Below are 15,352 nucleotides of genomic sequence, written 5' to 3'. Positions count from 1 at the left end.
ACATTTCTCCTTTCTTTAATATTTTTGTAACTAATAAATGGGAAGTGGTCAAAGAAATTGAAATGAATGTTTCCAGTGCTTGTTGCTCAGGCCTGGATATTCATATCTGGAGACTCAACACTGGAGGGTTGGGGACCATAAATCCGACCCGCACATAACTCCTGTCCCACAAATATAAACAAAGCCTTTGAGATGAGAAGGCTCACCGCCATCTCAGAGAGCAAATTACAGAGAGAAAAAACAAATATTCTCACCTTGATCGAAGCCTCTGCACATCGAGAGAGCTGTTTGATATGCTGCCCTTTCTTTCCGATAATGGCCCCTACTGCCTGAGCCGGGATGAAGACGTGGACTGTCTCAGGGTCTGAGGTTTGCTGCAGAAATCAAACGCATCATCATCTGCAGCCAATGCTCGGCGCCTTCATTCATGTCCTTAAACAGATCCCCCACATGCTGAATCTTAAGAAGAAAATCCCAGCTAGGTTGAGAAAGTTGCCTCTGATTTACAGATCCCAAATTCTAACAGGGAGTGACAGGGGGTTGGGGAGGTGGATTCTGACATTGGGTGACATTGACACAGTCGCACATTACAGATTTCTCCCGATGTTAATTTCCATTGATTTAAAGAAATTAACACTGGGGAGATTATTCTTTTTACAATGTTGCCTGTGTTGAAATAGTCCCATCTTAAAAATGACTCCAATTTAAAAAAGAACGATGGAGCAGCGAAGGAGGTCATTCAGCCCACGGAGTCAGCGCTGGCTCTTTAAAAAGTTCCACTCCGCCCACTCTTTCCCCTGCAGGCCCGCAAGTATTTCCTAATTAATTAGAGATGCAATTCCCTTTTGAAAGCTGTGGGTTTGTAATCCGCCTGATTTCATTTGATCGATGCAACCCTTACCCCAAAGTGGGCAGATGTGAAAAATCTCATTGACTGACTCACCATGTAGGGACCGTAAGGTGTTGCTGGTGCCACCCCTACAGGATGAGGGGGGACGGTGGACGAGGAAGGTGGGAACAAGCCCAGAGCATTCAGGTTCAAGCCAGGAATCAAGTTTGCCTGGAGCTGGAAAAAGTTTAAATGAATTAGCACACTGGAGTGTTACACCTGGGCAGGTACATTTATAGAGATACTGGAGTGTTACACAGGGGCAGGTACAGTTATAGAGATACTGGAGTGTTACACCTGGGCAGGTACATTTACAGAGATACTGGAGTGTTACACCTGGGCAGGTACATTTATAGAGATACTGGAGTGTTACACCTGGGCAGGTACATTTATAGAGATACTGGAGTGCTACACCTGGGCAGGTACATTTATAGAGATAATGGAGTGTTACACCTGGGCTCGAACTCAAGTTCTGTCGAAGGGTCATGAGGACTCGAAACGTCAACACTTTTCTTCACCGCCGATGATGCCAGACCTGCTGAGTTAATCCAGGTAATTCTGTTTTTGTTTTTGTTTTACATTTATAGAGATACTGGAGTCTTATACCTTGGCAGGTACATTTACAGAGATACTGGAGTGTTACACCTGCGCAGGTACATTTATAGAGATACTGGAATGTTACACCTGGGCAGGTACATTTATAGAGATACTGGAGTGTTACACCTGCGCAGGTACATTTATAGAGATACTGGAATGTTACACCTGGGCTGGTACATTTATAGAGATACAGGAGTCTTACACCTGGGCAGGTACATTTATAAAGTTACTGGAGCCTTACGCACCTGGGCAGGTACATTTATATAGATACTGCAGTGTTACACCTGGACAGGTACATTTATAGAGATACAGGAGTGTTACATCGGGTCAGGTACATTTATAGAGATACTGGAATGTTACACCTGGGCAGGTACATTTATAGAGATACTGGAGTGCTACACCTGGGCAGGTACATTTATAGAGATACTGGAATGTTACACCTGAGCAGGTACATTTATAGAGATACTGGAGTGTTACACCTGGGCTGGTACATTTATAGAAATACTGGAGTCTTACACACCTGGACAGGTACATTTATAGAGATAGTGGAGCGTTACACCTGGGCAGGTACATTTATAGAGATACTAGAGAGTTACACCTGGGCAGGTACATTTATAGAGATACTGGAAAATAACACCTGGGCAGGTACATTTATAGAGATACTGGAGTGTTACACCTGGGCAGGTACATTTATAGAGATACTGGAGTGCTACACCTGCGCAGGTACATTTATAGAGATACAGGAACGTTACACCTGGGCAGGTACAGATATAGAGATACTGGAGTCTTACACCTGGGCAGGTACATTTATAGAGATACTGGAGTGTTACACCTGGAAAGGTACATTTATAGAGATACAGGAATGTTACACCTGGGCGGGTACATTTATAGAGATAAAGGAGTGTTACAACTGGGCAGGTACATTTATTGAGATACTGGAGTCTTACACACCTGGGCAGGTACATTTATAGAGATACTGGAGTGTTACATCTGGGCAGGTACATTTATAGAGATAAAGGAGTCTTACACCTGGGCAGGTACATTTATTGAGATACTGGAGTCTTACACCTGGGCTGGTACATTTATAGAGTTACTGGAGCCTTACGCACATGGGCAGGTACATTTATAGAGATACTGGAGCCTTACGCACCTGGGCAGGTACATTTATAGAGATACAGGAGTGTTACACCGGGTCAGGTACATTTATAGAGATACTGGAGTGTTACACCTGGGCAGGTAAATTTATAGAGATACTGGAGTGTTACACCTGGGCAGGTACATATATAGAGATACTGGAGTGTTACACCTGGGCAGGTACATTTATAGAGATACTGCAGTGTTACACCGGGTCAGGTACATTTATAGAGATACTGGAGTGTTACACCTGGGCAGGTACATTTATAGAGATACTGGAGTGTTACACCTGGGCAGGTACATTTATAGAGATACTGGAGTGTTACACCTGGGCAGGTACATTTATAGAGATACTGGAGTGTTACATCTGGGCAGGTTCATTTATAGAGATACTGGGGTGTTACACCTGGGCAGGTACATTTATAGAGATACTGGAGTGTTACACCTGGGCAGGAACATTTATCGAGATACTGGAATGTTACACCTGGGTAGGTACATTTATAGAGATACTGGAGTGTTACACCTGCGCAGGTACATTTATAGAGATACTGGAATGTTACACCTGGGCTGGTACATTTATAGAGATACAGGAGTCTTACACCTGGGCAGGTACATTTATAAAGTTACTGGAGCCTTACGCACCTGGGCAGGTACATTTATATAGATACTGCAGTGTTACACCTGGACAGGTACATTTATAGAGATACAGGAGTGTTACATCGGGTCAGGTACATTTATAGAGATACTGGAGTGTTACACCTGGAAAGGTACATTTATAGAGATACAGGAATGTTACACCTGGGCGGGTACATTTATAGAGATAAAGGAGTGTTACAACTGGGCAGGTACATTTATTGAGATACTGGAGTCTTACACACCTGGGCAGGTACATTTATAGAGATACTGGAGTGTTACACCTGGGCAGGTACATTTATAGAGATAAGGGAGTGTTACACCTGGGCAGGTACATTTATTGAGATACTGGAGTCTTACACCTGGGCTGGTACATTTATAGAGTTACTGGAGCCTTACGCACATGGGCAGGTACATTTATAGAGATACTGGAGCCTTACGCACCTGGGCAGGTACATTTATAGAGATACAGGAGTGTTACACCGGGTCAGGTACATTTATAGAGATACTGGAGTGTTACACCTGGGCAGGTAAATTTATAGAGATACTGGAGTGTTACACCTGGGCAGGTACATATATAGAGATACTGGAGTGTTACACCTGGGCAGGTACATTTATAGAGATACTGCAGTGTTACACCGGGTCAGGTACATTTATAGAGATACTGGAGTGTTACACCTGGGCAGGTACATTTATAGAGATACTGGAGTGTTACACCTGGGCAGGTACATTTATAGAGATACTGGAGTGTTACACCTGGGCAGGTACATTTATAGAGATACTGGAGTGTTACACCTGGGCAGGTTCATTTATAGAGATACTGGGGTGTTACACCTGGGCAGGTACATTTATAGAGATACTGGAGTGTTACACCTGGGCAGGAACATTTATCGAGATACTGGAATGTTACACCTGGGTAGGTACATTTATAGAGATACTGGAGTCTTACACCTGGGTAGGTACATTTATAGAGATATAGGAGTCTTACACCTGGGCAGTTACATGTATTGAGATACTAGAGTGTTACACCTGGACAGGTACATTCATCGAGATACAGGAATGTTACACCTGGGCAGGTACATTTATAGAGATACTGGAGTCTTACACCTGGGCAGGTACATGAATTGAGACACAGGAGTGTTACACCTGGGCAGGTACATTCATGGAGATACAGGAATGTTACACCTGTGCAGGTACATTTATAGAGATACTGGAGTTCTACACCTGGGCAGGTACATTTATAGAGATAAAGGAGTGTTACACCTGGACAGGTATATTTATAGAGATACTGGAGTCTTACACCTGGGCAGATACATTTATACAGATACTGGAGTGCTACAGCTGCGCAGGTACATTTATAGAGATACTGGAGTCTTACACACCTGGCCAGGTAAATTTATGGAGACACTGGAGTCTTACAGCTGGGCAGGTACATTTAGAGAGATACTGGAGCCTTAGGCATCTGGGCAGGTACATTTATTGAGATACAGGAATGTTACACCTGGGCAGGTACAGTAATAGAGATACTGGACAGTTACACCTGGGCAGGTACATTTATAGAGATAAAGGAGTGTTACACCTGGGCAGGTACATTTATAGAGATAAAGGAGTGTTACACCTGGGCAGGTACATTTATAGAGATACAGGAGTCTTACACCTGGGCAGGTACATTTTTTGAGATACTGGAGTCTTACACACCTGGGAAGGTACAATTATAGAGATACTGGAGTGTTACACCGGGTCAGGTACATTTATAGAGATACTGGAATGTTACAACTGGGCAGGTACATTTATAGAGATACCTGAATGTTACGCCTGAGCAGGTACATTTATAGAGATACTGGAGTCTTACACACCTGGACAGGTACATTTATAGAGATAGTGGAGTGTTACACCTGGAAAGGTACATTTATAGAGATACAGGAATGTTACACCTGGGCGGGTACATTTATAGAGATAAAGGAGTGTTACAACTGGGCAGGTACATTTATTGAGATACTGGAGTCTTACACACCTGGGCAGGTACATTTATAGAGATACTGGAGTGTTACATCTGGGCAGGTACATTTATAGAGATAAAGGAGTGTTACACTTGGGCAGGTACATTTATTGAGATACTGGAGTCTTACACCTGGGCTGGTACATTTATAGAGTTACTGGAGCCTTACGCACATGGGCAGGTACATTTATAGAGATACTGGAGCCTTACGCACCTGGGCAGGTACATTTATAGAGATACAGGAGTGTTACACCGGGTCAGGTACATTTATAGAGATACTGGAGTGTTACACCTGGGCAGGTAAATTTATAGAGATACTGGAGTGTTACACCTGGGCAGGTACATACATAGAGATACTGGAGTGTTACACCTGGGCAGGTACATTTATAGAGATACTGGAGTGTTACACCTGGGCAGGTTCATTTATAGAGATACTGGGGTGTTACACCTGGGCAGGTACATTTATAGAGATACTGGAGTGTTACACCTGGGCAGGAACATTTATCGAGATACTGGAATGTTACACCTGGGTAGGTACATTTATAGAGATACTGGAGTCTTACACCTGGGTAGGTACATTTATAGAGATATAGGAGTCTTACACCTGGGCAGTTACATGTATTGAGATACTAGAGTGTTACACCTGGACAGGTACATTCATAGAGATACAGGAATGTTACACCTGGGCAGGTACATTTATAGAGATACTGGAGTCTTACACCTGGGCAGGTACATGAATTGAGACACAGGAGTGTTACACCTGGGCAGGTACATTCATGGAGATACAGGAATGTTACACCTGTGCAGGTACATTTATAGAGATACTGGAGTTCTACACCTGGGCAGGTACATTTATAGAGATAAAGGAGTGTTACACCTGGGCAGGTATATTTATAGAGTTACTGGAGTCTTAAACCTGGGCAGGTACATTTATACAGATACTGGAGTGCTACAGCTGCGCAGGTACATTTATAGAGATACTGGAGTCTTACACACCTGGCCAGGTAAATTTATGGAGACACTGGAGTCTTACAGCTGGGCAGGTACATTTAGAGAGATACTGGAGCCTTAGGCACCTGGGCAGGTACATTTATAGAGATACTGGAGTCTTACACACCTGGACATTTACATTTATAGAGATAGTGGAGTGTTACACCTGGGCAGGTACATTTATAGAGATACTGGAGAGTTACACCTGGGCAGGTACATTTATAGAGATACTGGAGTGTTACACCTGGGCAGGTACATTTATGGTGATACTGGAGTCTTACACCTGGGCAGGTACATTTATAGAGATACTGGAGTCTTACACCTGGGCCAGTATATTTATAGAGATACTGGAGTCTTACACCTGGGCAGGTTCATTTATAGAGATAGAGGAATGTTACACCTGGGCAGGTACAGTTATAGAGATACTGGAGTCTTGCACCTGGGCAGGTACATTTATAGAGATACAGGAATATTACACCTGGGCAGGTACAGTTATAGAGATACTGGAGTGTTACACCTGGGCAGGTACATTTATAGAGATACTGGAGTCTTACACCTGGGCAGGTACATTTATAGAGATACAGGAATGTTACACCTGGGTGGGTACATTTATAGAGATAAAGGAGTGTTACAACTGGGCAGGTACATTTATTGAGATACTGGAGTCTAACACACCTGGGCAGGTACATTTATAGAGATACTGGAGTGTTACATCTGGGCAGGTACATTTATAGAGATAAAGGAGTGTTACACCTGGGCAGGTACAGTTATAGAGATACAGGAGTCTTACACCTGGGCAGGTACATTTATTGAGATACTGGAGTCTTACACACCTGGGCAGGTACATTTATAGAGATACTGGAGTCTTACACCTGGGCAGGTACATTTATAGAGATACAGGAGTGTTACATCGGGTCAGGTACATTTATAGAGATACTGGAGTGTTACACCTGGGCAGGTACATTTATCGAGATACTGGAGTGTTACACCTGGGTAGGTACATTTATAGAGATAATGGAGTCTTACACCTGGGCAGTTACATGTATTGAGATACTGGAGTGTTACACCTGGGCAGGTACATTCATAGAGATACAGGAATGTTACACCTGGGCAGGTACATTTATAGAGATAAAGGAGTGTTACACCTGGGCAGGTACATTTATAGAGATACTGGAGTCTTACACCTGGGCAGGTACATTTATTGAGATACTGGAGTCTTACACACCTGGGCAGGTACATTTATGGAGGTACTGGAGTGTTACACCTGGGCAGGTACATTTACAGAGATACTGGAGTGTTACACCTGGGTAGATACATTTATAGAAATACTGGAGTCTTACACCTGGGCAGGTACATGTATTGAGATACAGGAGTCTTACACCTGGGCAGTTACATTCATAGAGATACAGGAATGTTACACCTGGACAGGTACATTTATATAGATACTGGAGTGTTACACCTGGGCAGATACATTTATAGAGATACAGGAGTCTTACACCAGGGCTGGTACATTTATACAGATACTGGAATATTACACCTGGGCAGGGACATTTGTAGAGATACTGGAGTCTTGCAGCTGGGCAAATACATTTATAGAGATACTGCAGTCTTACACCTAGGCCGGGACATTTATAGAGATACAGGATTGTTACACTTGGGCCTGTACTTTTATAAAGATACTGGAATGTTACACCTCGGCCGGTACATTTATAGAGATAAAGAAGTGTTACACCTGGGCAGGTACATATATTGAGATATTGGAGTCTTACACACCTGGGCAGGTACATTTATAGAGATACTGGAGTGTTACACCTGGGCAGGTACATTTATAGAGATACTGGAGTGTTACACCTGGGCAGGTTCAGTTATAGAGATACTGGAGAGTTACACCTGGGCAGGTACATTTATAGAGATACTGGAGTCTTTAACCTGGGCAGGTACATTTATTGAGATACAGGAGTGTTACAGCTGGGCCGGTACATTTATAAAGATACTGGAGTGTTACACCTCGGCCGGTACATTCATAGAGATACTGGATTCTTACAGCTGGGCAGGTACATTTGTAGAGATACTGGAGTGTTACACCTGGGCAGGTACATTTATCGAGATACTGGAGTCTCACACCTGGGCAGGTACATTTATAGAGATACTGGAGTCTTATACCTGGGCAGGTACATTAATTGAGATACTGGAGTCTTACACCTGGGCAGGTACATTAATTGAGATACTGGAGTCTTACACACCTGGGCAGGTACATTTATAGAGATACTGGAGTGTTACACCTGGGCAGGTACATTTATAGAGATACTGGAGTGTTACACCTGGGCACGTACATTTATAGAGATACTGGAGTGTTCCACCTGGGCAGGTACATTTATAAAGATACTGCAGTCTTACACCCCTGGGCAGGTACATTTATACAGATACTGGAGTCTTACACACCTGGGCAGGTACATTTATAGAGATACTGGAGTGTTACACCTGGGTAGGTACATTTATAGAGATACTGGAGTGTTACACCTGGGAAGGTACATTTATTGAGATACTGGAGTCTTACACACCTGGGCAGGTACATTTATAGAGATACTGGAGTCTTACACACCTGGGCAGGTACATTTATAGAGATACTGGAGTGTTACACCTGGGTAGGTACATTTATAGAGATACTGGAGTCTTACACACCTGGGCAGGTACATTTATTGAGATACTGGAGTCTTACACTTGGGCAGACACATGTATTGAGGTACAGTTGTGTTACAACAGGGCATGTACATTCATAGAGATATAGGAATGTTACACCTGGGCAGGTACATTTATAGAGATGAAGGAGTGTTACATCTGGGCAGGTACATTTATAGAGATACTGGAGTGTTACACCTGGGCAGGTACATTTATAGAGATAAAGGAGTGTTACACCTGGGCAGGTAAATTTATAGAGATACTGGAGTCTTACACCTGGGCAGGTACATTTATTGAGATACTGGAGTCTTACACACCTGGGCAGGTACATTTATAGAGATACTGGAGTGTTACACCTGGGCAGGTACATTTATAGAGATACAGGAGTGTTACACCTGGGCAGGTACATTTATAGAGATACTGGAGTCTTACAGCTGGGCAGGTACATTTATAGAGATACTGGAGTCTTACAGCTGGGCAGGTACATTTATAGAGATAAAGGAATCTTACACCTGGGCAGGTACATTTATGGAGATACTGGAGTCGTACAGCTGGGCAGGTACCTTTATAGAGATACAGGTGTGTTACACCTCGGCCAGCACATTTGTAGAGATACTGCAGTCTTACAGCTGGGCAGGTGCATTTATAAAGATACTGGAATGTTACACCTCGACCGGTACATTTATAGAGATACTGGAGTGTTACACCTCGGCCGGTACATTTATAGAGATACTGGAGAGTTACACCTGGGCAGGTTCATTTATAAAGATACTGGAGTGTTACACCTCGGCCGGTACATTTATAGAGATACTGGAATGTTACAACTCGGCCAGTACATTTATAGAGATACTGGAGTCTTACAGCTGGGTAGGTACATGTATTGAGATACTGGAGTCTTACACACCTGGGCAGGTACATTTATAGAGATACTGGAGTGCTACACCTGGGCAGGTACATTTATAGAGATAAAGGAGTGTTACACCTGGGCAGGTACATTTATAGAGATACTGGAGTCTTACACCTGGGCAGGTACATTTATTGAGATACTGGAGTCTTACACACCTGGGCAGGTACATTTACTGAGATACTGGAGTGTTACACCAGGGCAGGTACATTTATAGAGATACTGGAGTGTTACACCTGGGTAGATACATTTATAGAGATACTGGAGTCTTACACCTGGGCGGGTACATATATTGAGATACAGGAGTGTTACACCTGGGCAATTACATTTATAGAGATCCAAGAATGTTACACCTGGGCAGGTACATTTATTGAGATACTGGATTCTTACACACCTGGACAGGTACATTTATAGAGATACTGGAGTGTTACATCTGGGCAGGTACATTTATAGAGATAAGGGAGTGTTACACATGGGCAGGTACATCTATAGAGATACTGGAGAGTTACACCTGGGCAGGTATATTTATAGAGACAGTGGTGTCTTACACCTGGGCAGGTACATTTATAGAGTCACTGGAGCCTTATGCACCTGGGCAGGTACATTTATGGAGATACCGCAGTGTTACACCTGGGCAGGTACATTTATAGAGATACTGGAGTGTTACATCTGGGCAGGTACATTTATAGAGATAGAGGAGCGTTACACCGGGTCAGGTACATTTATAGAGATACTGGAGTCTTACACCTGGGCTGGTTCATTTATTGAGATACTGGAGTCTTACAGCTGGGCTGGTACATTTATAGAGATACTGGAGGGTTACAGCTGGGCAGATACATTTATAGAGATACTGGAGTCTTACACCTGGGCTGGTTCATTTATTGAGATACTTGAGTCTTACACCTGGGTAGGTACATTTATAGAGATACTGGAGTGTTACACCTGGGCATTTACATTTATTGAGATACTGGAGGGTTACACCTGGGCAGGTACATTTATAGAGATACTGGAGTGTTACAACTGGGCTGGTACATGTATAGAGATACTGGAGTGTTACACCTGGGCAGGTACATTTATAGAGATACTGGAGTCTTACACCTGGGCAGGTTCATTTATAAAGATACTGGAGTGTTACACCTGGGCAGATACATTTATAGAGATACTGGAGTGTTACACCTGGGCAGGTACATTTATAGAGATACTGGAGTGTTACACCTGGGCAGGTACATTTATAGAGATACTGGAGTCTTACACCTGGGCAGGTACATTTATAGAGATACTGGAGTGTTACACCTGGGCAGGTTCATTTATAGAGATACTGGAGTGTTACACCTGGGCAGGTTCATTTATAGAGATACTGGAGAGTTACACCTGGGCAGGTACATTTATAGACTTACTGTAGCGTTACATCTGGGCAGGTACATTTATAGAGATAGAGGAGCGTTACACCTGGGCAGGTATATGTATTGAGATACTGGAGTGTTACACCTGGGCAGGAACATTCATAGAGATACAGGAATGTTACACCTGGGCAGGTACAATTATAGAGATATTGGAGTGTTACACCTGGGCTGGTACATTTATCGAGATACTGGAGTCTTACACCTGGGTAGGTACATTTATAGAGATACTGGAGTCTTACACCTGGGCTGGTACATTTATAGAGATACAGGAGTCTTACAGCTGGGCAGGTCTATGTATTGAGATACTGGAGTCTTACACCTGGGTAGGTACATTTATAGAGATACTGGAGTTTTACACCTGGGCTGGTACATTTATAGAGATACAGGAGTCTTACACCTGGGCAGGTACATTAATTGAGATACTGGAGTCTTATATACCTGGGCATGTACATTTATAGAGATACTGGAGTCTTACACCTGGGCAGGTACATGTATTGAGATACAGGAGTGTTACACCTGGGCAGTTACATTCATAGAGATACAGGAATGTTACACCTGGGCAGGTATATTTATAGAAATACTGGAGTGTAACACCTGGGCAGGTACATTTATAGAGATAAAGGAGTGTTACACCTGGGCAGGTACATTTATTGAGATACTGGAGTCTTACACACCTGGACAGGTACATTTATATAGATACTGGAGTGTTACATCTGGGCAGGTACATTTATAGAGAAAAAGGAGTGTTACACCTGGGCAGGTACATTTATAGAGATACTGGAGTGTTACACCTGGGCAGGTACATTTATAGAGATACTGGAGTGTTACACCTGGGCAGGTTCAGTTATAGAGATACTGGAGAGTTACACCTGGGCAGGTACATTTATAGAGATACTGGAGTCTTTAACCTGGGCAGGTACATTTATTGAGATACAGGAGTGTTACAGCTGGGCCGGTACATTTATAAAGATACTGGAGTGTTACACCTCGGCCGGTACATTCATAGAGATACTGGAGTCTTACAGCTGGGCAGGTACATTTGTAGAGATACTGGAGTGTTACACCTGGGCAGGTACATTTGTAGAGATACTGGAGTCTCACACCTGGGCAGGTACATTTATAGAGATACTGGAGTCTTATACCTGGGCAGGTACATTAATTGAGATACTGGAGTCTTACACCTGGGCAGGTACATTAATTGAGATACTGGAGTCTTACACACCTGGGCAGGTACATTCATGGAGATACTGGAGTGTTACACCTGGGCAGGTACATTTATAGAGATACTGGAGTGTTACACCTGGGCAGGAACATTCATAGAGATACAGGAATGTTACACCTGGGCAGGTACAATTATAGAGATATTGGAGTGTTACACCTGGGCTGGTACATTTATCGAGATACTGGAGTCTTACACCTGGGTAGGTACATTTATAGAGATACTGGAGTCTTACACCTGGGCTGGTACATTTATAGAGATACAGGAGTCTTACAGCTGGGCAGGTCTATGTATTGAGATACTGGAGTCTTACACCTGGGTAGGTACATTTATAGAGATACTGGAGTTTTACACCTGGGCTGGTACATTTATAGAGATACAGGAGTCTTACACCTGGGCAGGTACATTAATTGAGATACTGGAGTCTTATATACCTGGGCATGTACATTTATAGAGATACTGGAGTCTTACACCTGGGCAGGTACATGTATTGAGATACAGGAGTGTTACACCTGGGCAGTTACATTCATAGAGATACAGGAATGTTACACCTGGGCAGGTATATTTATAGAAATACTGGAGTGTAACACCTGGGCAGGTACATTTATAGAGATAAAGGAGTGTTACACCTGGGCAGGTACATTTATTGAGATACTGGAGTCTTACACACCTGGACAGGTACATTTATATAGATACTGGAGTGTTACATCTGGGCAGGTACATTTATAGAGAAAAAGGAGTGTTACACCTGGGCAGGTACATTTATAGAGATACTGGAGTGTTACACCTGGGCAGGTACATTTATAGAGATACTGGAGTGTTACACCTGGGCAGGTTCAGTTATAGAGATATTGGAGAGTTACACCTGGGCAGGTACATTTATAGAGATACTGGAGTCTTTAACCTGGGCAGGTACATTTATTGAGATACAGGAGTGTTACAGCTGGGCCGGTACATTTATAAAGATACTGGAGTGTTACACCTCGGCCGGTACATTCATAGAGATACTGGAGTCTTACAGCTGGGCAGGTACATTTGTAGAGATACTGGAGTGTTACACCTGGGCAGGTACATTTGTAGAGATACTGGAGTCTCACACCTGGGCAGGTACATTTATAGAGATACTGGAGTCTTATACCTGGGCAGGTACATTAATTGAGATACTGGAGTCTTACACCTGGGCAGGTACATTAATTGAGATACTGGAGTCTTACACACCTGGGCAGGTACATTCATGGAGATACTGGAGTGTTACACCTGGGAAGGTACATTTATAGAGATACTGGAGTGTTACACCTGGGCAGGTACATTTATAGAGATACTGGAGTGTTACACCTGGGCAGGTACATTTATAGAGATACTGGAGTGTTACACCTGGGCACGTACATTTATAGAGATACTGGAGTGTTCCACCTGGGCAGGTACATTTATAAAGATACTGCAGTCTTACACCCCTGGGCAGGTACATTTATACAGATACTGGAGTCTTACACACCTGGGCAGGTACATTTATAGAGATACTGGAGTGTTACACCTGGGTAGGTACATTTATAGAGATACTGGAGTGTTACACCTGGGAAGGTACATTTATTGAGATACTGGAGTCTTACACACCTGGGCAGGTACATTTATAGAGATACTGGAGTCTTACACACCTGGGCAGGTACATTTATAGAGATACTGGAGTGTTACACCTGGGTAGGTACATTTATAGAGATACTGGAGTCTTACACACCTGGGCAGGTACATTTATAGAGATACTGGAGTCTTACACTTGGGCAGACACATGTATTGAGGTACAGTTGTGTTACAACAGGGCATGTACATTCATAGAGATATAGGAATGTTACACCTGGGCAGGTACATTTATAGAGATGAAGGAGTGTTACATCTGGGAAGGTACATTTATAGAGATACTGGAGTGTTACACCTGGGCAGGTACATTTATAGAGATAAAGGAGTGTTACACCTGGGCAGGTATATTTATAGAGTTACTGGAGTCTTAAACCTGGGCAGGTACATTTATACAGATACTGGAGTGCTACAGCTGCGCAGGTACATTTATACAGATACTGGAGTGCTACAGCTGGGCAGGTACCTTTATAGAGATACAGGTGTGTTACACCTCGGCCAGCACATTTGTAGAGATACTGCAGTCTTACAGCTGGGCAGGTACATTTATAAAGATACTGGAATGTTACACCTCGACCGGTACATTTATAGAGATACTGGAGTGTTACACCTCGGCCGGTACATTTATAGAGATACTGGAGAGTTACACCTGGGCAGGTTCATTTATAAAGATACTGGAGTGTTACACCTCGGCCGGTACATTTATAGAGATACTGGAATGTTATAACTCGGCCGGTATATTTATAGAGATACTGGAGTCTTACAGCTGGGTAGGTACATGTATTGAGATACTGGAGTCTTACACACCTGGGCAGGTACATTTATAGAGATACTGGAGTGCTACACCTGGGCAGGTACATTTATAGAGATAAAGGAGTGTTACACCTGGGCAGGTACATTTATAGAGATACTGGAGTCTTACACCTGGGCAGGTACATTTATTGAGATACTGGAGTCTTACACACCTGGGCAGGTACATTTACCGAGATACTGGAGTGTTACACCAGGGCAGGTACATTTATAGAGATACTGGAGTGTTACACCTGGGTAGATACATTTATAGAGATACTGGAGTCTTACACCTGGGCGGGTACATGTATTGAGATACAGGAGTGTTACACCTGGGCAGTTACATTTATAGAGATCCAAGAATGTTACACCTGGGCAGGTACATTTATAGAAATACTGGAGTGTTACACCTGGGCAGATACATTTATAGAGATACAGGAGTCTTACACCAGGGCTGGTACATTTATACAGATACTGGAATATT

General features: G+C 43.2%; 1 protein-coding gene across 9 annotated transcripts in view; it reads right to left on the bottom strand.

Annotated features, from left to right (window-relative positions):
* The window catches only part of igf2bp1 (insulin-like growth factor 2 mRNA binding protein 1), a 240,054-nt gene that overhangs the window by 18,003 nt on the left and 206,699 nt on the right, over positions 1-15,352 (bottom strand). For all 9 annotated transcript variants that reach the window (XM_041173645.1, XM_041173647.1, XM_041173646.1 and 6 more), the window contains 2 exons: positions 944-1,066; positions 255-374 (listed from right to left, as the gene is read on the bottom strand). In XM_041173645.1, coding sequence (XP_041029579.1) covers positions 255-374; positions 944-1,066 — 243 coding nt within the window. The remainder of the gene's footprint in view (positions 1-254; positions 375-943; positions 1,067-15,352) is intronic.

The sequence above is a fragment of the Carcharodon carcharias genome, chromosome 23 (genome assembly GCF_017639515.1).
Source record: "Carcharodon carcharias isolate sCarCar2 chromosome 23, sCarCar2.pri, whole genome shotgun sequence".
Lineage (NCBI taxonomy): Eukaryota > Metazoa > Chordata > Chondrichthyes > Lamniformes > Lamnidae > Carcharodon > Carcharodon carcharias.
The sequence above is the reverse complement of the archived record's forward strand: the minus strand, read 5'-3'. Positions and strand labels throughout refer to the sequence as shown.